Source organism: Pieris brassicae, chromosome 6 (assembly GCF_905147105.1).
Source record: "Pieris brassicae chromosome 6, ilPieBrab1.1, whole genome shotgun sequence".
In the NCBI taxonomy this organism is placed as follows: Eukaryota; Metazoa; Arthropoda; class Insecta; order Lepidoptera; family Pieridae; genus Pieris; species Pieris brassicae.
Window position 1 is genome coordinate 19,903,408 of NC_059670.1, and position 25,315 is coordinate 19,928,722.

At 34.0% G+C, this 25,315-nt stretch overlaps 1 protein-coding gene across 1 annotated transcript in view; it reads left to right on the forward strand.

The window, feature by feature from the left end:
• Positions 1-25,020, forward strand: part of LOC123710719 (NACHT and WD repeat domain-containing protein 2) — a 37,545-nt gene extending 12,525 nt beyond the window's left edge. Inside the window, exons 5-32 of the mRNA XM_045662846.1 lie at positions 58-202; positions 1,515-1,740; positions 2,379-2,489; positions 2,824-2,999; positions 3,995-4,149; positions 4,798-5,001; positions 5,909-6,048; positions 6,595-6,706; positions 7,406-7,504; positions 8,439-8,608; positions 9,331-9,494; positions 10,665-10,828; positions 11,563-11,732; positions 12,460-12,679; positions 13,042-13,254; positions 13,755-13,815; positions 14,202-14,354; positions 14,543-14,730; positions 16,341-16,470; positions 16,758-16,864; positions 17,188-17,342; positions 18,276-18,494; positions 19,657-19,861; positions 20,251-20,395; positions 21,635-21,797; positions 22,071-22,202; positions 23,191-23,415; positions 24,154-25,020. Of these exons, the coding sequence (XP_045518802.1) occupies positions 58-202; positions 1,515-1,740; positions 2,379-2,489; positions 2,824-2,999; positions 3,995-4,149; positions 4,798-5,001; positions 5,909-6,048; positions 6,595-6,706; positions 7,406-7,504; positions 8,439-8,608; positions 9,331-9,494; positions 10,665-10,828; positions 11,563-11,732; positions 12,460-12,679; positions 13,042-13,254; positions 13,755-13,815; positions 14,202-14,354; positions 14,543-14,730; positions 16,341-16,470; positions 16,758-16,864; positions 17,188-17,342; positions 18,276-18,494; positions 19,657-19,861; positions 20,251-20,395; positions 21,635-21,797; positions 22,071-22,202; positions 23,191-23,415; positions 24,154-24,298 (4,497 nt within the window). The 3' untranslated portion in view covers positions 24,299-25,020. The remainder of the gene's footprint in view (positions 1-57; positions 203-1,514; positions 1,741-2,378; positions 2,490-2,823; positions 3,000-3,994; positions 4,150-4,797; positions 5,002-5,908; positions 6,049-6,594; positions 6,707-7,405; positions 7,505-8,438; positions 8,609-9,330; positions 9,495-10,664; positions 10,829-11,562; positions 11,733-12,459; positions 12,680-13,041; positions 13,255-13,754; positions 13,816-14,201; positions 14,355-14,542; positions 14,731-16,340; positions 16,471-16,757; positions 16,865-17,187; positions 17,343-18,275; positions 18,495-19,656; positions 19,862-20,250; positions 20,396-21,634; positions 21,798-22,070; positions 22,203-23,190; positions 23,416-24,153) is intronic.
• Positions 25,021-25,315: the final 295 nt, after the last annotated feature.

Genomic DNA, 25,315 nt, shown 5'->3' on the forward strand with positions numbered 1-25,315 from the left:
AACTTTTTTGTAACTTTTTATTCAAACTGATTTACGAATATCTATTTATTATTACAGAGAGTTCCAAAATTGCAAGCTGAAGACCAAGCAATATGGTGGGATACGCTCGGGAAAATGCAAAAATTATTCAGAAAGGCATCGTTACAACTTTACAATTCTGGAAAAATTGATAAAGCTACTATGCACAATTATTTTATGTCAGGTTGGTAATATTAATAATAATAATCTTTATTTCTTCTCTCACATATACATACATAGCAGGTTATTATGATTAAACTAAGATGATAACATTTGGAAGTGTATGTGAGAGACTGGTCTCTGTAACAGGAGACCTGAGTGACAGATAGCCAGCCTCTCCACCACTGGACCGGAACACGTACAATCAAGTCATTGTCATAAGATACAATAGAAGAAAATAAGCAAGTGCTAAAGAAAAAAAAAATGGAAACGGAGTCGTAAAAATAAATTTGGTGTGTGTTTGTGTCTGTGTGTGTGCGCGCGTGTGTGTGTGTGCGCGTGCGTGTGTGTATGTGTGGGCGAGTGGGTGTGTTACAGAGTAACAGTTATTAAATCTTCTGTTTCATCATAACTCAACGTCTTCAGCAAATTAGTAACCATTTTTTTACATTCATATTTCGATAGTGGGTAAATGTTAATTTTTTCATTTAATTTATTATACAGGTAACAGCCTAGGAAACCAAAGAAGATATTGTCTTGTTTACACGAGTACTACACATTTCAATAAAATATCTGAGTATATAAATGCGTATTTTTTGACGAGTCGAGTTCTTTACAGCAATCATAGTCAGTCAAAGTTGTTTTGGTCTAATTCTGGCTAAACGATTTGTTTCAAATCAGAAGACAATGCAAGCTTATTTGAGTGAGAATCCTTTCCGTTGAAAACTGCAAAGCCCTGAGTTTTATAACCCAAAATAATTATTTACGGGATTTATTATTTTCTGAGTTATACATAGCACCAGGTGACACGTCAGACGTTATCAATACAAAAAAATATCATCCAATTGTAAATCTAAACCAATCACAAATCCACTTTAAAAAATCATCAAAATTGTTTCAACCGTTTAGAAGCTGATTTTAATTACGAACGCAATGCCAGGTTTATTCAGAAATAAGGAAAATTCAACCCTGCCCTGAAATAACTATTTTTAAATTCAACTAGTGCTTATTTTGTATGACTTTTTGTACTATTTTTGAGTTTTTTAAATAGTTAAAAATGCAAAATCAAAAATTTATTTTAATAAACTGTCAATTAATACCTATTTTTTCCTCTGAATTATAAAAAAAACTATTGACAATTATCGGACCAAATTAAAAAAATGCATTTTTTATTTATTTTTAATAGGCTAAAAATTGGTTAACTTTTGCATAATGAATAGGGCAAAAAAGGTTAAAATTATTACAATTAATCACCTCTATAACTTAACGGTAATATGTGAAATTAGCAATAAATATCAATTACACAAAAAAATAGAGGAACATTTCATTTTTTACAGTAACCGAACGCGAAGTTATCAACGGAGTTCTTAATGTGAAAAATACAAAGAACCATTGCCTGGCCTATGTACGATATATAAATAACATTAATCTCCAAAACTTGAAGAAAGCCAGCAATTTTGTAGATATTTTAAACAGAAGTCTGGACGCGGAGGCTTCGAAGCTTCTCGCTGATCTGCGCGATGTTAGACTACCAGAGAAAATCGAGACTACTAATATACAAAAGTATGTTAATCCAAGACCATATTAAACTTCTTTATTTTTAAGAAAGCAATAGTAACTGTGTAAACACAGTTTTCATAGTAGACACATAAAACAATTACAAGAACGATTTAAAAAAAACACTTGGAGCACGAAAACAAAACAATCGTAAAAACTTACGATTTCTGTTTTCACGATTTTCCAGTATATTATAATAATAATATACGTGTAAGAACACAAAAGTGACCAAAATTAATTAAACTTTTAGTAGGCTTCACATAGGTTAATGATTTGTTGGTTTTAAAACAGATTAGCACTAATATTAATGTAATATATTCAATAGCCTCATACTAAGGTCCTCTTCACATCAGATGAGGTCTTTAACTCTATAAAAATGTTCTTATTATTTTTAGTTTGGATTATTTGTTTGCAATCCAATGTATATTCAGTAGAAAAGAAATAATTAAAATAACAGGTCCCAGACCACCCTTCCGAGAGTCTGGTGCCTAGCGTTTCCATTCTTATGTATTCCTCTCCAATTCTGCCTCCATTCCATCCAAGTCAGTCAAGCCATTTCTCATAAACATAATTAACAACGTATTGAATTGCTTAATGCAATGTTTCGGCTTCCCTTTGATTAATATTGACAATTTTAATATAAGGTATACAGTGGAATGGATTGGGCGTGAAGGTCTGGACAACGAGACACATGGAGAGTATCTCAACCATTTTATCGCCCATTTCTACAAGAATATCATCAAACTAGTTGATAGGTATGTATGAAATTGGCTTAATGCCTTCAGCAAGATTTGAATCGTAGTACTATTTCTAAAGTGTGGGTCTTTTTAAAGATTTATCTCAATAAATATTATGTACAAAATTATTTATGTTATTTTTGCTTTCTTTTCATTATTTTCTTTCTTTATTTATTCCCTTTCTTTCCTAACTTTTATTACTTTTATTTTGTCTTTAATCTTACATGAAGTTTAATATACATATTAAAAGTAAACACAACCTTTCTTAGTATTTGAATTATCTCTAGTTATAAACCATTGTTTGTATTAACAGCGAGGTTGGATGCTGTTGGAATGTTTATAACTTTTCCAGGGCGATGCGAAAAGAAGATAGCAGTGCGCAGGGTCAGATTGTGACCGAAATTCTTCAACACCTACACGCTTGCAATAACTCTGTTAAAGTATTTCATGGTAGAGAGGATGATCTACAGTTCATAGAGAATTATATGAAGAACAATTCGGATAAACCACTGGTTTTGTATGGAGAAGGTAAGATAAAAGAGGGACTGCTTAAAGATTGTTTTCTTCTCAGTTGTGATAAGCTTTTTAACGAGTTTAGCTATAATACAAAGTTAGAAGGAGAGATTACAAAGTTTTTTTAATACCTTAAATTTAATTAGGAAAATTTATATTGATTGATACATTCTAAAATACTCGCCTAATAATTCATAATTTACTAAAAATCAGTAATAAAGTGGTGGTATCACTTGTATTGTTTCGGACCTAACCATGCAATGTGCCCATTTTGTGGGATAAAGTCTCAAATAACTACTAAACTAACTAACAAATTTCTTTAAAGATATAATCTTTCAAAGTTTAAAAAAAACTAACAAATACGAACTCCATGTAAATTACTTAATGTTTATACATTGAAATAATCAGCATTCATTTAAAATTAAGTGTACATTTAATTAATTAAATGTGATCAATGCAATTTTTTCGAAGACCAGCCGAGTTATGTATGTAAAAAATAAATCAATGGCGCTACAACCTTTTTAGATCTTGGCCTCAGATTTCTGTATGTGTTTCATGTTCATTTGTTAATGGAATAGGCAAGTAGGTGATCAGCCTTCTGTGCCTGACGCACGCCGTCGACTTTTTGGGTCTAGAAAGGCAAGCCGGTTTCCGCACAATGTTTTCCTTCACCGAGATAAAGTTAAATGCGCATATAGAAAGAAAATCTATTAGTACACAGCCGGGGATCGAACCTACGATCTCAGGGATGAGAGTCGCACGCTGAAGCCACTAGGCCAACACTGCCGACTAGTTATGTATGTAGCTACGCTATAAACTCACACGCAACTGATTTTTTTTTTAATTTTCGTCAAGTTATATATTATATGTATCCATAAGGATTACTCTAATCTATGATCGTAAATTCAGGAAAAATACATAAAATTCACATAGGTTAAAACTTTTGGCGGAAAGTAGTAACGTAAAACAATTTGTTATGCATTATTTTGTTCAAAACCCCAATATTATAGGTGGTTGCGGCAAAACAAGTCTTCTAGCGAAGAGTTCAGCCATGTCCCTGAATTTGTGGTTTGCGGAAGCTCGTCCAACAAATATTATTCGATTCTTGGGAACTACACCGGACTCTAGTGCACTTACACCGACACTAATATCGATCTGTCAACAGGTTGGTCGACTGATCTAGCGATTTGTCCTTATCTTAATATTTTTAGGAATATTTTATTTTATAACTTGAATTTTTATGTTATTTGTACTTTTACACAAATCATCCAAGATTTCGTTACTTACACTGTTAATTTTTACTATTTTTATTATTAAAATGTATTTTTTTGCGTCTGTGGCGTGAACCAACTGTTGTGGTCTCCGGTAGAATGACCAGCCCTGTGAAACAAATCTCCTCCACAGCATAATACTGAGTCAGTTACAACCACAACACACTTAAAATGTACCTTATTTTCGTCTTTTTTGATTATTATTGTTATTATTTTGTGTTTCATTAGTAATAAATGTTGTCTATGTTTATATGTTTGATACATATATCGTTTGCGCTTAAGATATTTAAGAATCAGGTTGATTGCCTCTATCGTTCAACTAAATTTAAATTTCGTGTACCGTCTAGATACCCATCCCATACTTTTTCTTTGGCTTTGTTAATTATAAGTTCTTGTAAATTAAATCCATTAAATCTTGCATTTTATTTTTATGTACAAGTTTTTGTAAATAATAAAAAATATATATAAAAGTTTGTTTACCAGATTTAATTGGATTTAATGGATATGGGACCTTTTATTGAATTTTTATTATAACATTTCAGATATCATACAACTTCGCTCTACCATTTGAAAGTATTCCAGACGATTTAGTACCGTTAACAGCGCATTTCAAACAATTATTGACGATGGCAACACAGCAACAGCCTCTTCTATTGTTTTTGGACTCTGTCGATCAATTGACTGGGATTGGTACTGAGAATAATAAGGTTTCGTGGTTGCCTACTAGGTTACCACCGCATTGTAAGGTAACATCTTTTGCATAAACATTTCTTAACCATATCATATCGTGCTCAATCGTGACTTTTATAACGCTCGTATTTCCTTTCGAATCCGTGAGATTAGCTTTTTAGTTTGTTTTATTAATATTTTTTGTATTGTTTTAGATTAAGGTTCTATAATTTTTTTATAAGATTTGCTTAGCCATTGTTCACGCCATCCAGTTATGTTCACATTTTCTATCCTTACCGCACCAATTCCATAAACATCACTCTCTCTTTTGCCATCTTCAAGTGTAGGAGGAGGGGACCAATCTACATGCTCCCGCGCCTTAGAGAAGACGTGTGTGTTTACGCTTGCGCTTCGTTTGCTTACGCTTTTTGTGCTTAGACTTTTATTTGTGGTCTTCTTCCACGGAGACAGGTGAAGAGACGGAGGACTATAGGTGAGTGGTGATTCCATATTTTTACGCCGCATTCCACTTGCCCCTCGGCCTACTTTTCTTTGTTTCCGACGTCATCATCATATTTCTTTTATTAGTCTATTCTCTTACTAGGGCTGCCTGGAAGAGATCGCTTGTAGCGATAAGGCCACCCATTGCATCCCTTATAATTTTTATGTATTATTTTTGGATAAATGTAGTAAAGTGTGAATAAATAAATTAATATATTTTTTAAATATTGTTTACACTAGGTTGTGATTTTTTGTGGGCCTGAACAAAATAAATATATACATTTTTCTTGCATTTTATCGTCTACACTGTCTTTTTGTATGTAATTCGTTTCGTTTTTCTGAATCAGGGAAGTAATTTACTTTCATAGAAATACCTTAATGTTAAGTGTTCTTAAATAATTTATTATTTTTGGTTACTTAAATATAAAAACTAAGAAGACAAATATTCGCATTATTGTAAACATGATAAACAAATGATTTCAGATTATTGTGACGTGCGCGTGCGAAGAAACAAATCCAGAAGTTTCCAAAGAATATGACGTACTCCGTCGCATGATCGATTCTGAAGAGAACTTTCTAGAAGTTAAAGCTTTGGGTGAAGATTTAGCAATGCAAGTATTAAAGTAAGTATATATACACATTCATTATCAGCGCTTTTTAATTATGATATTTGTTTTTTCCTTTGTATAATTTGATAATTTTAAATTTGAACAGTAAAATCTATTCACATAATCTAAATTCACGGTTTATTAATTAATTTTGACATATCTGTCTGTCATAATAAGTGCTTCCGAAACGTCAAGTTAATTGATGTATTCCATGCGTATTTATCTCCGCCATAATAATAATTTAAACAAAAGACTTATATAAACACTTTATTCTTGTATATATAATATTATATTATTTACTCCGCCGGGTCTGCAGCTAAATAAGTGTCTTGGCCTGAAATAAGAATCTTGTCTCCCTGCCCTGTGTCACCTCCCGCTAATTACTGGCTTTCAGCTGCAGTAAGTTCTCTCCCATCTTTCGATGCAGCGGTACCTAGGCTGACCTACTGGTCTCTGATAACTATATTAAAATGATAATATCTGTAGATAAAGATAAAAAATAACGACAAAAGTTTTGTCTTTTACAAAAAACACGGATTACAAATAAAACAATTTTTTAAGGTTATGGATGGCGGCCGCAGCCCGTGACCTCTCAAACTACCAGTGGAGGTTGGTCTCCAACGCCATAGGACAGTGCTCTTTGCCTATTTTCGTCAAATTGGTCTTCGCTGAGGTGAGTTAGCTGCCCCTCTTGCTTCATGTTAATTATGCTGTAGTTAGCCAAGCTTTTTAGTACGTACATACCAACATATGGAACATTTTCTATGCTACTCCATACAAAAATCAATAAAAAGATATACTCCAATTGGTCCAGCCGTCTTATATATAGTATGAGTATACGCTTAACATCATTTTGCAATTAATTTGTATTTATATAGATATAATCTTCTCCAACATTACTCAGTAAAAACAGAAGCAAGAAAATACCAATCAGAGCCGTGATTCGTGCATCTCGTTGCGTACATTCTAGTCTAACATATCTTGTGAGGGGTGTATCAGCGCTTTGCACTTTAAATATTTAAAAAAAATCGATATAATAATTGAAGTAAATTAGTATTAGTGCCGTTTTTGTACGGAATATTACACAGTCAAGATGTCTTCCATCACGGTGAAGGCGCTCGGAAGCGGACTAGCGAATTTGCAGAGACACGCCGTAGGACGTCAACTGATATGACTATAATAACATAATAAAAATAGCTTTTATTTCGGACAAGTTTCCTTTGACATACAATTGCAATTTTTCGCTAGTCAGTGAATCAATAAATTAAGAAAATACTATATTACAAGAAATAATGATTCAAAAAATAAGCTTTGTTTAAAAAAAACTTTAACTAAACTAATGCTATCTAGCTAATGGTCAATAAAATGTCAGGTTTGTAGATGGAGGAGTTACACAAAGCCGCAGGATACACACTTGGCGTCCACTGTGATGGATTCCATCATGATGCTCTTTGAAAGAATCGAGAAGCAGGTATGAAATTGTATTCATGTATTTATTTGCATTCCATAACGTTACAAAACATGTTTAAGAGGCTTTAAGCTAGGTACAATATTATGGACCCTGTTAGGGCACAGCAAAAGAAGGCATTACAAAACCTATATAACATAACTAATAGCAACAAAATAGCACATAAAACTTCACACTCCAGGCTAGTACCAATTACATAGAAGATTAATAATCATGAAATTAAGCTATATTTTTATCTTCTAGTCATTTTAATTTCAGGGTTATACGATGTTAATTAAACTTCTTTACTTTAAAAATATTAATAAAAAATAAAAAATATTTGGGATGCAGCGAGCTTATCGCAAGCAATCTTTTCCAGACAACCCTAGTAAGGAAAAAAATAAACTAAGGGAAAGCGCAATAAGTAAAAATACAAAATACAAGTAAAAATAATAATTAGGGGCGCTACAACCTTTTTAGGTCTTGGCCTCAGATTTCTGTACCTGTTTCATGGTCATTTATCAATCAAATAGGCTAGTAGGTGATCAGCCTTCTTTGCCTGACATACGTCGCCTTCACCGTTGGAGCGAATGGACAGCCGGGGATGGAATATGCGATGTGCGGATGAGAGTCGCGCGCTAAAGCCACTAAGCCAACAATGCTCTTAACGCCTAGTAATTGTTTAAAGCAACATATATAAACTCTTTGTTAATTTATTCCTGAATGTGTGAGTTATAAATGAATCCAGCTGCTCTGGAGTTACGTATACGAAGACGTATTTGACGATTCATATTCTATTAGTACCTCAAGTCAAAATCTCGTCTTGAGAGCTTGAAATATGTTAAACTTCATACATAAAAAATGTTTTGAAAGCTCTCGAAACTGGATGAACGTTCTACAATACGGACGTCTTCGTTTAATCCATTTCAAGGTTATGATAAAGAGCCAAATATTTCAGCACGGGCGTCTTCTAGTTTTCCACGCATTGGCGTATATAACTGCAGCTCGTAGCGGTCTTTCGGAGACAGAGTTAGAAGACCTCATTTCTCTGGATGATAGAGTCCTGGATGACGTCTATCAATACCATCTTCCACCTGTTAGGAGAATACCACCTCTGTTATGGACTAGGTAAAGATTTTCTGAAAAAAAATCAGTAACTTTTTCAACATTAAACCTGATTTGTAGCGACACTTACAACAATACGATGAAGTCATACCCTGAAACGCACTAACGAAGTGTTTCCAACCGTGTATATATATATACCACTGAGGGTCTTGTGCTTGTTAGTACCTCTTCCCAACAAAAAAGGCCCGTGGCAGGCCTCGATATGTCTTAACCGATCCGGATCATCCAATAATAATAGCAAACGATAATCAATGTCCTTCAGATCAACAGAGTGAAGCCATAATAAAAAAGTACCAATCAGTAGTAAGAGTGGTCTATGGTCCCGTTAGGAGCATGCTCCTTCTCCTCCATGCACCAGGACGGGACGGGACGAGTGTGATCCATGGATCACACTTACCACAGTCTGGTGATAATGCGGGCTATGACAGTTTTTGAAATGTTAAATACCAATCTGCATAGAGAAGGGTTTTTTTCCAATACAAAAGTCTGGAATTTCAATGTGATCGAATGTATCTCAAGTAATTGTTCAGTGTACTTTAACTTTTTTTTTTGCATTTCCTATTTGTTCTTATGTTTGGCGACAATAGATAAATTCGTCAATCAGAAATGATTTTAGGCCCACATTCTTCAGAGAATTTGGTGAAACGCCTTAACCTTACAATAGACATAACCGTTTTAGTATCCTTAAATCATTAGAAAAGCTTACCGGAAATATGTTTATCCAGAATCCGCAACGACCTTCCAAACTACCTCTCGGAGAGAGAAGCAGATGGAGTGTCGGTGATGAACTGGTACCATCGTCAGTTCAGAGACACTGCCCGTGAGAGATATTTCAAGAACATGAATATGGCTATGTACTTCCATTCTATGATTGCTGATTATTACTTAGGTAATCATGATATTATTCTTTATTCATATCAATGACCCATCACTTCAGGAACCTAAGGATATTTCCGTTCTAATTTCAGTTAATTAATGTCTGACCTATGAAGTGGAAACTTTTATTAATTTTTTATCAAATTTTTAAAAACAGTTTATACGGCCAAACAATAAGTAGTGGTCGGCACTAAAGTATGTATTAAAATGCACTTCATCATAAATAATGATTTTTTAAAATACATGACGATTATGGGGATCATAGATTTTACAAAAACATTGTAACATTAAAAATTTTAGGTTTTCCTAGTAATTTTTGCTTAACAGTGCTTTTTTTTATTAATCAGCCTACTATCGAATAAAGTAGGCTATGAAGAAGATTTTGTTTTTTTTTTTAAATATAATAAAGTTACAAATGTAAAAACCTAGTAACGAGTGTTAATTCTCGTCAAAATCACACTTGAATCCTTCTCGATGTTCATAACGTTGTGAGGAATATGTTCCCACTTTCCTGCAACGACTCGTTTTAGCTCGTTGAGCATGTCTGAGACGTTCTGAAGAGAAGACTAAGACTCTTCCTTTTTCCCGGTTTTGTATAAAGATAAATAAATATTTTGTTCCCAAATATATCATTTTTCGGCTTAAATCTAAAAGAATTTTTTGTTACATTTTCTGAATTTGTTTTTAGAAAAGTTTCCAGCAAAGGGTTGAAGTTTGTTTGAAGCTAACAACTGACTTTAATGGTTTAAAATATGACCTTATAACTAACATAAAATAGAGTAGAGAGGGTCTAAGGGTTCATAAATCTAAATGATACTTATGTTATTGGACATTATCGAAACCGAGAATGTTAAAATACGAAAGAAAGGGTTCATATTGGGTTCAAGTGAGCGATGATTGTTTACGTTTTATTTCTGCTTATATTTACTAACTTAATTATATACATGTAACTTGACTGATGTCATCTTACATAACTCCAGTTAATTTTTTTATCGTAAATTTACCAATAATAAAGTTCATGCGTAATTTAAAATTTAATTATTTTATCTGAAACTTAATTGTTACTATAAGATTTCATGTACCATAATTTTAAAGTTTATCTATAGATATATATTTAGTTTCTCGCTTGGGACTCCCATTATTTTTGATGCCACAAAATTCACAGAAAACCTATAACCTGCAGGTATCTGGGGTGGAGGCACACCCAAGCCTTTTAAGTACACAGAAATACAAAGACACAGGTTCAACTTGGCTGACAAAGAGGGAGTAGCAGACCGCAAAGTGCCGCTTCAACCTTTAGTCTTCACTTCCGCTGATGGCTCCAGCAAGAGATACAATTTGAGGAAGGTAGCGTCTTCATTACTTGCTTATTTATTTTTAGATGTCACAATACGAATTCATAATAAAAAAAGCATTATTAAATCTATGTTTGCGTTGTTAATGACACATTCCCATCTCTCATCACAAACGCGTGTCAAAGCCTACCCTCAATACCCTTCCTTATAGCCCAATGGGAAGAAAATGGAGAGGACTCCCACGAGAAACCTGGAGTTATGGAATAAAAGGGATAGGGCAAGGGGAAGAATCTGAAGGAGGCCTTCACTCCGTCGGACATCGTGTACTAACATAATTTTGGATGTCACGCATCTAAACAATTATGCTTTGACTAAACCATTGGCTAGGGTTTTCAACCAAGACACGCAACTGCCGCCAGGTCTCCTTCTCCCTACCACTTTGCCTCGTTCGTAGTTGAAGGACCCCGTATTTTTTTATGTTAAGACGTGTCCGAAGTACCAAGTTTCCTTTTCTCAACTGTCATAACAACTTCTTTGTTTTCCTGCATTCTATCGAGCTCGGATGCAATTCGTATGCGGTCTGTTCATGATACTTTAAGCATACGTCAATAAACGCGACCGACGACGAGAATGCTGATTACCTAATATTCGATTTTTTTGGCTATTATTATTTCAGGTATTTTTATTACTTCGTAATTTGCTTTATTTATGTATACCTATGCCAACTTAAACAGTAAAAGTTTCATCTAAAGTTCAGTAATTATTGTAGTTTTTGGTTATTTCTAGTTCGGTGAGCTACCATTCCACCTGGTTAGATCTAAACGCTTCACGGACCTGTACGCCGAAGTTTTGTTTAACTACGAGTGGTTACACGCAAAACTCAACTGCTGCCCTCTTCAGGCCGTTTTGGCTGACTTCGAGGATGCTAAACTACATGTTAATAAGGATGCAGTGAGGTACTCCTAACTACGAAAAGGTTTTTTTAGACCATACAGGCGGGAGGCCCACCTGAAGTTAAGTGATACCGCCCATGGTCATTGACCGAAGACTCGCGAGTGCGTTTTAGACCTTAAGTCGATTCAGTTCGGAAATAATTCCGTGGGCACCTGGAGGTTATTGGAGTTTTGTGTTGACAAATTGTATTTATAATAAAAAGTGGCGCTATAATATCTAGGTCTTGGCCCAAGGCATATTTTTAAAAAGGATAGAAGGTGATCAGTCTTCTGTGCCTGACACAAGTCAAATTTTCTCACGATGACGTTTATATCGTAATGCGTATAGAAAATATTTAGCAGCTGTGATTGAATGCGCGTCCTAGGGTTGAGATGCGCACGATCCTGAAATCTAGCTTACTTTCTCTTGATATATTGTAATCACCGTTGGCAATTTGTTTTAATAAAGAAAACACTGTTCTATTAATAAATTTAAAAAAAATATAATAAAGATATAATGTTTCTTTTAATAACGAAAACCATTTCTTGGCAATTTGATTTAATAAAGAAACACTGTTCTTTAATAAAAATGTAATGTAAAAAATGTTTTTTATGATAAAGAAAAATGTTTTAAGTCTAAAACAAAGAAGAAACTAAATACAATAAATAAATAAATCCGTTTTTATTTAAAAAACAATCAGTCAAAAATTTAATTGAAGAAAACTTCAATTATTATATATAACTATTTCAGAGAACTAATGCTCGTCGCTGACGCATTGCGCCTTGGCGGTGCCATATTGGGAACGTATCCCGACATGTTAGCACCACAATTAGTTGGGCGACTGTTACCCGAGGCTGCTCAAAATCCAGCTGTGTCTTCCCTGCTCAAGCAGTGTCATGATAAGGGCAAAAACCACTGTGCATTGTTGCCATCACATCATTGCTTGCATACACCTGGAGGACCTTTAAAAGTAAGTCAAGCGAAATAGAAAACTCAACTGATTGTGTTAAAAATATGGCTTTATAAAAAATAAAAAAAATCATAAAATGTAACAGTATGATAGTGCAGTTCGAACAGAGATTACCTCAGGTTAAAGCATAATAACACAAATAAAAATGAACATTATAAGGTCTAAAGTCACTGATAAATACTATAGTGTACATAGACTCCAGTCTCATTTAGTGTTAAGATTCGTTTCTGAATCTTTACTATTCATTAAACTTTCTTACACTAGAAATATAAACATTAATTTAAAAATTACTAGTGGCCTTATCGCTACTAAGCAATTTCTTCCAGGCAACCCTGAATATAACCTGACAACCGGCTTTTCAGTATTCCCTCGAAGGTCACCAATTCGCAGTGTTCGCGTTCCGATTGAGCTCTGACAAACGTTATGTGGTGTCTATATCGAGTAGGGTCATCTCCTGGGACCTCTCGACGTCAGACCTGGCCAGGGACCTGTGTCCGCAGTTGGAAGGAATTATGCAGAACTTGGAGTTGTCACCTGATAACAAATGGGCTGCTGCATCTACTAACAATTCTGTCGTAAGTTGGTCATTAAGTGATTCATACAGAGTCCCCCTTGTACATTAACCAGTGAAATTGCACTCTTTCGTCTCTTTTAGTCATATTGGGTTAACGCTATGATTAAAAGAGAAAGAGTGCTTTAATTAAAATGGTACGGAGACTAACATATTTTTTATAAATAACTTAAAATTATTTTATTCCCTGTTAAAGAGTTGTATGTCAAAGCCAGCTAACATACTTATGAAACGATTTTTTTTGTATATTGTACAGTTTATTGATAAGTGTTTTTACAGAGTAGGGGGTATAGGCACGAGGCTTACCTAATGTTAAGTGATACCGCCGCCTATAGACACTCAATGCCAGAGGGCTCGGTAGGTTGCCGGCCTTTTATGAATTGGTAGGCTTTCTTGAAGGACCCTAGGAATTGGTTCTTAAATACATTGCAGCTAACTTTATTACGATTTTTATTTTCTATTACGTGCCTGACCACACTATCTAGATTAATTTATGTTTTACAGTCAATATTACTAAACATGCTGACGAGCGAATATATAACAATCGAAAATCCTTTGGATGAAGGTAATTTGTTTTTGTAAGCAATAAATTTAGTAAGCAATTAAAAATTAATAAAAAGATCTAAAAATCTTATATGAAAGCCTTGTAAGCCTGTTTTTTTTAATTATATGTTTCTAATAATATTCAGTATTTACAATATCCTACATAGTAATTATAAATAAAAAGTTTTAAATATATATACGTTTTAAATTAAAACAAATTTTAAAAGTTTGGTCCTTGTGAACTTTAATGCAGTATTGCCTTACTTATTAGTTGATAAAGCACTAGCAACAAATTAATTAAATTTGTCCATATGTTGAATTTAAATAAAAATATTACTAAAATATTACTTAAACATACTTATGTGATTCTACTACTCCTTTTTATATATGGATAACTTATTATTCCAGGCGAAACAGTACGCGGTGTTTTCGTACTAAGCCATCACATGATAATATACGGACCCAAATCCTGGGTCCAATACAATACAAGGGGTGAACACGAGCAGACAATCTCGGCTCCAACCACTGAGCCATACGACGATATATCTTGGGAAATATTGTGTGCGTAATACTGGTGGAGTAATATTGGAGATCCTTGGACCTTCACCTGCTTCTTGTAAACTAATTAGAATATTATTGCTTAGTACAGATAAACATTTCTGTAATTAATTTTCTTTTAAACATTATAATAGGATTATGCAAGAAATAAGTATTTTTATTTTTTTTCATTATAATGTAATACTTTGCAGCCATGGACTTTCGTGACTTGGAAAACCTTGTGCTCCTAATGTGGAGCGGGGATTTGGATGACGATAGGCTTCTAGTTCACTTCTGTAAAGCCGGGAAATGGATGCAACCGCTGCGCTGTCGGGGAGCTGTCAGTTTGGACAAAACCTGGGGTAGGCTTTATAGCAGCGATCCGGGGAGGGGTTATCAGGTGAATTTATTAATTCTCTAAATAGTCTTTATTCTTGCTTTTTTGCACTTTGTCATAAATTTAACTGACTCACCGATGATATTTTGCATACGTGCTTGGAAGACCAGATCATATATAAATTTTTTTTTCGCAATGGCTATTAAACTGTTTAATCACCTTCCTAGAAGTTAATGGTAATGCTTTCAAGGGGAAGGTGATCAAAGTTAGGCAGAGTGCCTTTATAGCGAGTATTTCGACTATAGATTTGACACCGATTGTAAATAACTTTGACGTTATTTTATGTACTTAACAAGACATTGAAAAAATTTATATGACATTTGTATGCCTATTTATATATTGCTGATTGTGCGGATATTTGTAATTGATCGATCTAACCACGGTAACACTATCTTGGCAAATAAACGATTATTATTATTATCATCATGCTCAGAGATACTCATTTTTTTAATTCGACTACAAAAATATGTTTGTCTCAAGCTAAAATAGTTATTATAACTTGGAGCAAATATTAAATTATATCACTGTTTTTTTGTAATAAATAAGCGATCAGAAGCCTGTCACAGTTTAGGGTCTAAGGCATGAATCCTCACGATGTTTTCCTTCACCGTATGAATTGTGCATATCAAGACGATTGGTGTACAACCATCGAACCTATGACCTCAGGCTCAGAACACTGAAACCTACCAACACTGCTAATATATTAAATTGCTATCATTTTAAGAGGCCCCACAAACTGCAAACATTTCGTCGGGCTGTTAATGAGTATGAAATTACCTACCTGAAAGTACGTACATTACACCGATTTTCCTGACAAATATATTGGATGGGCTTCAACACTCTCTTCAAATTAACCTGTACCGCCAAAAACCCCATGGCGCCAACAAAATTCGCCCTGGGCGGGCTGTAACAGCAGAGCCTTATCCACTTACCGATACGCGATACGACACCGCAATCTTTTCCAGACCAGGTTTGCTTTTGTAGTCAATGCTAGGCGTGATCGAGTCCAAGCAGAGACAGATCAGCATCCCTTCAACGCATGGATTCCTTTCCCGTTTGGGCACTTTTTAGGTGGCGACAACGGTGTGAAATTGAAATGGCGGCCAACTGCTTAATAGGTATGGCGCGGATTGCGTCATTCACTACGTGCCTCAGTACTATGTACTGTGGACACTGCCCAGTTCCGACTTATTTTAGAGGATTAAGCCTATTGTCTGGTGCTCACACAACCAACCCGAGCTGGGCTAATACGCTGTTTGTCCTTGGGTAGAATGCCTGGCGAACCCCGAGGGACCATCTTAAGGGCGTGTGAAGGGCTGAGGTGTTTTTAGTGGGTGGGGTCACGCTACCCCTATGAATAGCAGAGGGATTTGAGTGTAGACCCAGCCCCACAGTCCCCGCGTCAAGCTTGACATCCTTGGGTCTGCACAAGCGCATTTTCACTTCATATAAAAATTTAAAAAAAATACGCTGTTTGTAGCGGAGTCTAAAGTTAAAGAAATTTGGCTTTATATCGTAGTTTTTTACCAACTGTCAAGATAGTTATATAAATTTCAGGTTAATAAAATGTAAAAGGTGTTTGAAATCAATGTTTCTTTTAACCTTTGCTGCAGATATCCGCATATGAATTAGATGAAGAGCAGTCGCAATGGATGAAGGTAGAGGAATTGCATCATCAGGAAACTGACACGGCGGAAGCCATGCTGCAACTGAAGAGGGGCAAGAAGGATAGAATGCTTCTTGGTAAATACTGTTTTCGTATTCCATTTAAACGTTGACAAGTTATTTTTCATTATCTTCATTTCTCCTTATAAAAATCATTTAACAACGTTTATAATAAAAACAAGGCGTCTTACAAATATTATATTAATAGTCACACATACTCCTTTCTACATATATGTGCACCAATATATTTAGGTAGGTAGGTAGGCCGTAAATGTTTTCTTATATTTTTTGTGTTTTTAGTATAGCAAAATTGATCAGTAATTTATTTCGTCATAAAGAGTATAATGTATAATATGTTTTTTTAGCAACTACAACATACAGTTTCGTTGTATGGGACTTTAATAATTACATACCGAGGGTACACCACGAGACGGACATACCTAAAGATGAAGAGAAAGAAGAGAATGAAGAAGTAAGTTCGAAGTTCAATATTTATAAACATTAAAAAATGACATATATGACTGTTGGTTTATCCACAAATTCCTTGTATACTATGCACGACTTTATAATAAAGTATTGAAGAGTTTAAATCTACAACTGTACGTTTGTGTATGTGTATGTATGAATATGCATTTCAACTTTGGTCTCACATGTATCGACGGAAATATAGCTAATTGTCTACTTGTTCATAAAGAACTGTACCCCATAGCTCTTTAGAACCTTCCTCGAAATGATGACGAAGTAAATTCCGAGTTAAACACACGTTAACGTGCACAGTGGTAAATTCTGTTTCAGGAGGCAGAAAAGGAAGATAAGCCCGAAAAAGATCTGCGTTTTGAAGGAATCGTTTTAAAGCTGCCCCACACAATCAGGAATATATCCACGAAAATGACGCAGTCGAATTCGTTTATGATTAGCAAAAACTATAAATACGCTGTCGCAGGAGTGAGGTGAGAGCCTGTAACATTACAACATTTTTTCATTAAAAAAAACAAAAAAATGTACGTGACACTGGAATATTTATTCTTAAGTTTTCCGTCTCAAATAAAAAAAATAACAGATGAATTAAAGATAATAAAAAATACATAATTGGTTTAGAAATTGATACTGTTGGAGACAACGTGAGTCAGTAAGACCCTATTATTGACGCCCGTGCCAAGTGTCGGGGTGCAGGATATCTTTGTCCTTAAACTTGACTTTCTGAATGTACAAGTAGATTAATTTATAATAAATAAAGAAACAAAAAAATAAAAAGAAGATTATTATATTTTTTGTTAGTCAGTTTTTCATTTCATTCTGGTAATACATAAAAAAATGTTATTGTATGAGCCAAAGCTGTAAAATTTGCTAACTCAGACATCTTTTTATTTATAAACTTGGCGATATCCTAAATCGTCGAAGTTATGCTCGACGGTATTCATTGCATTTTGGTCCTTCGATCCGGGTTGCTAACATTTTTATATTATATATTTTTTCATATTAATTTAAACTTGGCAAACTCAAGGTCTTAACAATAATTAACAATTTAGTTAAGTATTTAATTTTGAAGAAAATGATTACTTAATTATGTATGTATTTTCTTAGGACAGAGGTCGTGTGTTTGCAATCCGACGACGCACAATTTTCTTATGTAACTAGCAGTCCCGATATTGTTGACGTAAAAAATCATCTTATTGTGAATTTAAACCTTTCTCGAATCAACACACTAAAAATATCACTAAATCAATCAGACGTTTAGGAGTTTCATTACAAACACACATACAGAAGATTTATATATAATATTTATATACAAAATGTCCCATATGACCTAGAAAACTGAAGTCTTTAATAAAAGTAGTAAAGCCTAGATTATAAATCACGTAATAAGTTCGTTAAACTTCTAGAAAAAACCTCTACGTCTGGAGTCTAGAAACAACAAAATTGATCAAAGTCTTAGATGCGCATTTTGGGAGAATAGTTCAACTGGAGCCATTGACTGTCGGTACTTGGAATAATGTAATTACATCGTCCATAGACAGGACAGTGAAGATATGGAACATAGATAATATATTTGAACAGGTGCATAAAATTGACAGACAAGAACTGCCCATTGATTCTGTGAGGTGAGTGTTAAATATTGACAAGTCGAGTGATTTTGACAATCGTGAGACATTTACGTGAATATGTAAAGTTTCAACCTAAACTTTCCGCTTTAGAAAACGAGTTCTCGACAGTTACGAAGGCAGTTATATTTTGTTTCTTTGATGCTGGTAAATAAAATATAAATTTAAAGTCTACTTCATTATGTTCACTAAAGGTGTTTGTCAAAAGTGTATTGGATTTGACAAACGGGAGTTTACACAGCGACAAGTCTCTACCCTCAATCTTATTAGCTAGGTTATTAATTTAAGTTCAGCAGATCATATATAATGCAGTGTCTACATTATACGTACTATCTTTAATAAAAATACAATAAAGATAATTAAATTTCCAATTTTTTTGTTCACTTAACAAATAACAAAAAAAAACTAGTAAAATAGCGGATTAGGTAGCAGACTTAACAATGTTGTTGGTTAAATTATTCAGCCCACTACCGAATATATCAAACTCTGGATAAGTATGATATTAGCTTAGCTTTAACAGTTATAGTTTAAGTATTATGTAGTAATGTATATAAGATTTATCGTTCTTGGAGGAATTTAAAAGTTTTATATTCTTTTATAATAAAAGCTTTAGAGTCATTCCACCAACTTTGATTTTGTTCCCTTTGGAATAGAGACTCTTGGGCCAAGTGCACAGGTGCTAATTGAAGATTTAAGTTGGCGCCTGGTAGAAAGTACCGGTGACCTCAGAGCTGGTGATTTCTCTCAACGAATAAGCATCGCAATATTGCTGCCAACATAAACCAAAACAACAAACATTGTACATTTGATTGTTATAACTGCAAATGTAACAATGTTCCGAAAAAAAATGTAATAGGAACTATTTATAAGCTTAGATTGTGTACCTTGCAGTTGTTGCTGCTTAGTATATTATTATTTTTCATAAATACAGTCAGCTCTCAATAATGTGAAATAAAATTCCAGTCACTTGAAAAATACTCGATAATTTGAATATCATTCAGTAAAAGGCCGGCAACGCACTCGCGAGCCCTCTGGCAATGAGAGTGTCCATGGACAGCGGTATCATTTAACATCAGATGAGGCATCATCTCTGGCTCCTTGAGTTCCAAATTACCGAGAGTCAACTGTATATCTAATATATAGATTATCTTTTATTTTCTAGCCTTGCCCGCGACAAGCAGTTAGCTGTGACAGTAACTCGCAGTTGCTGGGGTCTTTGGGACACGGGATCTGGGAGGCTATTAGCCCAACTTGCTGAAGCCCCGTTGGGCGCTATTGTTACCCATGCAGTAATAACCCCGAATGGGGAAACTGTAGTTACTGCTGAATCTGGGAACGTTGTTATATGGGATCTCTCTGATCAACAGGTATTTGTCTATCTTTATTTTATTCCTAAATTATATCCCTAAATTAATTATGATGTATATTCAAACAAACTGACCGTTATTGTTTTCTTGAAATATTTTTTGACATATGTCGCGACCAATATGTTTTTTTATATGATTTTTCATCATCATCATAAAGTATACTTCGCCATCGCAATCTATTCAGTGCTTCCCGCGTCCAACATAGAACCCCGATTATTTCGAGGTCCTTGTCAAGTCCATCCCATCAACGCAGACTCGGTCTATCGGGTTTTAAATATTACGTTATGGTTATAACCAGTTTTCAAAAGATCTTTATTTTTGCTCAATTCACAATGTTTGTATTGTAGTTATTTAAGATTATTTATTTCATTCATAATTCTCGATTGCAGGTAGTATTCAAAGAAGAACAGAAGGGTGTGAAGCAGCTGTTACTTCTAGAAGATGGCACCAAGTTAGTGACCATTTCAATGCGGATTCCACCGGATAACGTCGACAACGTTGCTTCTGCGCTTATTGTTGCTAGAACTATTCCTGGTAACTGTTCTGTATAACTTTTATGGAGGCTATTTACTTTAGATACTTTTATTTACTTGAAAGCTTGGAGGATAACTCCTCGACCTACATACAACCTCAAGGTCTGGGAGTCATCATTCTGTGTCTTCAGCATTTTGTTTTTACTACACAAGTAGGTGTTCAGACGTCTGTGACACATGGTATTATGGTTCTTAGACGTATCGGTCTCTGTGTTAAGTATCCTGATACAACTCTACCTACCGTCAAGCCTACCAAGCCTGCCTCAGGCATACCTTCAAGCTAATTATTATATTACATTAATTAATATTACCGCGTACCGTAACTTAGCTGTTATGCTGAAAATCATTGGTCGATCAAAGATGGCGCTGAAACATACTCTTATATAAATACTGTTTAATTTAACGTCACCAAAAATGTCATCTTATGTATGATATTAATGGATTAAAATCTGATAAAAATGGGCTTCTGTTGTTAAATAAAAATTGTGTAATTTATATTTAAAAACAGGTTGGCCAAAGGGCATTACAATAAAAGCTTACATCTAGAAAAAAACTAAAATAACAACAAAAACTAACTGTACACCCTTTAACTGGCAAACACAGCTTTATACTAAATAATTATAATTATCAGAGTTATTACAAACTATAAATATGTGATCTAAAAAGCGAAAGATATTTATGATGAGTTATTGCAAAACTTTGGAACAGATATCTCTTCGAAGCTGTGAGTAAGACAGTTGGAAGATTAATAGTGTGGATTCATTAAATACTTAACAAATTGCATAATATTTTAAATTTAAACCTAGCCGGTTCGTTGTTAGTAATATTAAACTCTATGTCAAAACAAATACAGTCAAAACCGTTTACGACGACATCGTTTAGAACAATATACCGGTTATATAGACCAAAATCAAAGGTCCCTGCTGAATGACGGTATTAGGTACTTAATAACAACGTCATTGGCGGTTGTTACGACTATTGGTTTCAGCGATTAATGATTATTTAAATGATTTATAAATTAATATTTTAAAAATTTGTTTAAAATGGTGTAGCTTATTAATAAAAATGTTTTGTTGTCATCTTCTTCAAATTGTCTATTTTATGTATAGCCATAAACACACATAAGCCAGCAACTAACAATATCCAATAAAACCATACCAAATACCCGTTGCTAACAACAAACGTTACCATGCAAATGCTTAAGATTATGTGGCACTAATTCTAAACCCCTATTATTTAGATGGAGAAAAGATCTATTCAGTCGACTATGAATTGCGCGGGACAGTTTATAAGGCAGCTGTGGTATCAGTGGATGAACATCATATAGTTGCGCCAGGATTGGATAAGTCTTTAAGGGAATGTCTCCATGTATTTCACGCCCGGACTGGAGCCAGGCTGCATAGGTAAATTCTATTAGGGAAGGGTCATTGAATTCTAGAAAATAAATCTTTCAGGAGCTGTTAAATAAAAAAAAAGCACATGAGCAGTACTCAACACGAGATTGTGACTAGAGATATATGAATAAGCCAGTCTGGTCTATAATGAACTGTAACTATCAATACGATAATGATTTTTTTTTCGGCTCGGAGGACCAAAATATTTTTTTTTGGAAACTATATCGTTCACATTTAAATGGTAAAAGAAGAAGTTTATGTAAATTAAAATTGAATTTCTAGAATTCCAATAAAAAACAGTGGAATCAAAGACATGCAATCGGTTGTGGCATTACCACATAAACCACACTGGGTGGGTGTGGTTGGCAATGACAAAGCAGGGATTCTGGATATTAAGACTAAGAGACATGTCAGGTGTGTTTTTTTTGTTTTATATCCATAATGATAAAAATATGTTAAGTGAAAAAATAATAAAGCTTTCAAGGGGAAGGGTTATTATTATTAAAGGCAATTTTTTTTTTTTAAAGGCACCTTGCCTTCACCTGCTTTTGTAATGTGGGTGTTGAACCATAACTTTGACAACAAGTAATTATAAATAGCTTAACTTATTATTATGACATTGTGTTGATGTTCTAACTATGACTTAATGAAATTTAATATGACCTTTGCATGCCTATTTTGATATGGCTGATTGTGCGGATTTTTATAATTCATTGATCTACAAACTAAACCTAACTTCATACAGCTTTTTTGCAAATAAATGATTTGTTATTTACTTATATCATTATTTAGTATATAAAACTTGGTGCTATTTTTTCATTGCTATATACTGTATTCTTAATTTAGTTTGTTCTTGCTTAAAGTTTTGTATAATAATAAATTAGCCTTATTTATTCTTTCAATAATTCTTGTGTGTAACTTTTGTAAATATTAAAATTTAAAAAAAAAATTTTTTTTTTAGTTTTTCACAGACCTTTTTTTATGGAAGCATTTTTCTACCAACGTTTATTAAGCTTGTCAGTCGACCATGTAAGACAGCGACCTCTCTTTTCCTTAGTGGTCCTTTGCACGTTGTTACCCTGTTTGTCCATCTGCCATTGTTATTTATATATGTACATTAATACCTTTTGTGTTCTTTCTTATATTCCTGTATTTCTTATCTTGTGCTTTATTTTTAAATTTAAAGAAGTTTTATAATATGCATGCATAAGATTAAATTATTATTTAATTAAATTAGGATTATGTTTTTACCGCAAAAAAGACACGTCCTTCTTTGTATGAAAATTTTGTCGTAACCCAAAAAACCTAAATTTCCTTAAAAAAATCTATTAGTCCCTGCAATAGCACTGTTATAATAACATTGATGATTTTATAATAGCTTAAACACACATTGATATTCAAGATTCGTTCCTCGTTGGAATGGCGCTTGCACGAAAGACGGAAAGACAGGTCTCTGTGCACCTTCCCGGGGGGGTTTAGACCTTATTGAGTTGAAACGTGGAACCTCAACCCAGCAGCTGATCTCTAGAGCAGCCGAAGGTGTCTTTTCCATCATCACAATGTTCAGCTCCACTGATGAATATGTGTTTTATTATCATAGTGGAAGGAAGACGTTACGTGTCTTTAGGTATGTTTTTTCAAGTCTTTTATTTATATTTATGTCGATTTCGTTTTTTTTAAATATTTGATTGGAATCTAATTAACTACTTTAAACGCGTTTAATAACCACATTTTTTTTCCCCAACTTTAACAAGTTCGAACCTGATGGAATATAACTTTAAGTCGTAAATTAAATCCTTTAAAATGAAATAAAGTGGATGTTTGGTCATAGTATTTATTTAGTTGTCGGAAAAATAGCGTCACTCCGTCGTAATTGACATCGTCATTAAATTTGGTGGGCGTTATGTGGATAAAGTGTGATCACAAAAGACACGAATTATAGTATAATTTTTAATTTAGATTTATTCCTTATAACACATCAAATAACACTTTAGCCTATATTAAGGGTTTAGGGCAAAGAACTAACTTTTAATCAAAGCAGAGATTCAACTCGGCCCAACTGTTCATCACCACAATGCTGCACTGATTCCGCAATCATAACTCTCTTGCGTTCCTTGTGCGAACTATTAAAAGTCAAAATGGTGCCACAACCCACTCGAGGCATTTGCTCTGCTCTGAGTGGTCGTAACAATATTCGTATATATTAAGTAATGATTCCAAACTATGAAACAATTAAATTAAGATAACAAATAAAATTAAATAGAAGAAATGCCAAAGCAACAAAAAAAAATCAATTGAATTTAAAAAATGCTAGCGTCTCCTGACAGATATATCTTAACTAAATTATTATATTTTTTTAACATAGGACACTAGACGGTCGAGCTATAGCCGAATATCGTGCGCCCGCTGAAGTTACTGGAATCGCAAGCGCACACGCAGGTAAAGCCGTCGCCATAGCCTCACAAGATGGCTGCCTCACTGTTCTCAATATCGTTGATCCACACAAGTAGATATCATAAAGAAATAAGTTTTAAAATGACCCCTTGGCGTTGTATAAACATGTGGGACGGCAGCTGAGTTTCATCATCGTCGGGGCAGAATGTGAATTTCCACCCGTATCACCTCTACAACTAAGCACTATGGGAACCAGCTGCCCACTGTTTATTTCCAAACCAATTCGTCTAAGGGTTCTTCAAGAAAAGAACGTACCAACCAAGCCAAGCCTCTTGCCCGTTTGCGCCCTTTTATAAAAAAATCATTCGAATTGCTGTATAGACACAATCTTTGGTGACAAATATGTCAAACTTCATATACAAAAAATGATTTGACAGCTTTTTGAAACTAGATTCAACTACAGTAGGACACTATTCTAGAAGTGTTAAGTAAAACGATTTGATCACAATGCATATATCATTACTTTGAAAATTTAAAAGTTAATCGTATACCTATTGTTTATTATGATATAAAAATCGTTAACCGAACCAGAACTATGATTTAATGGCTTATTATTATATGGCTTTTAACAAATAAGAAGTTCTCTAAACTTGTTTCGGCTCAGCTGCAAATATGATTAAAAAAATAAAGAAAGCATCATATCTTTTGTCTCTCTCTAGATGTTTTAGTTGATAGAACATATTTTAAAGTTATATCTTAGTAGAATAGTTAGACTAACAGAACGTAAAGTACAAGCAAATGACTGTGATACAAAGGACTGTTTTGGATTTATGTTAAGAAATGCATATATTTAAGTTATTGTTACACGCATGTAAATTCGTTCTAAAATAAAAAGTTTTTAAAGATTATTGTGCGTTTTAATGCTCGGTTTACGCCGAGTTACTATTACAAATTTATAAAGCTGTCGATCTAAAATCAGCAAAAAAATATCTTGAGGGTAGAAACAAAAACTTTAAAATGTAAAGTTCGCTTTATGTACCTTAATAAATAATTAACAGTCGTACATACAAATAGTACTTTTTGACAATATCTTAGACTTAGCAATACTGATCCCACTAAATCGTGTAGTTCAT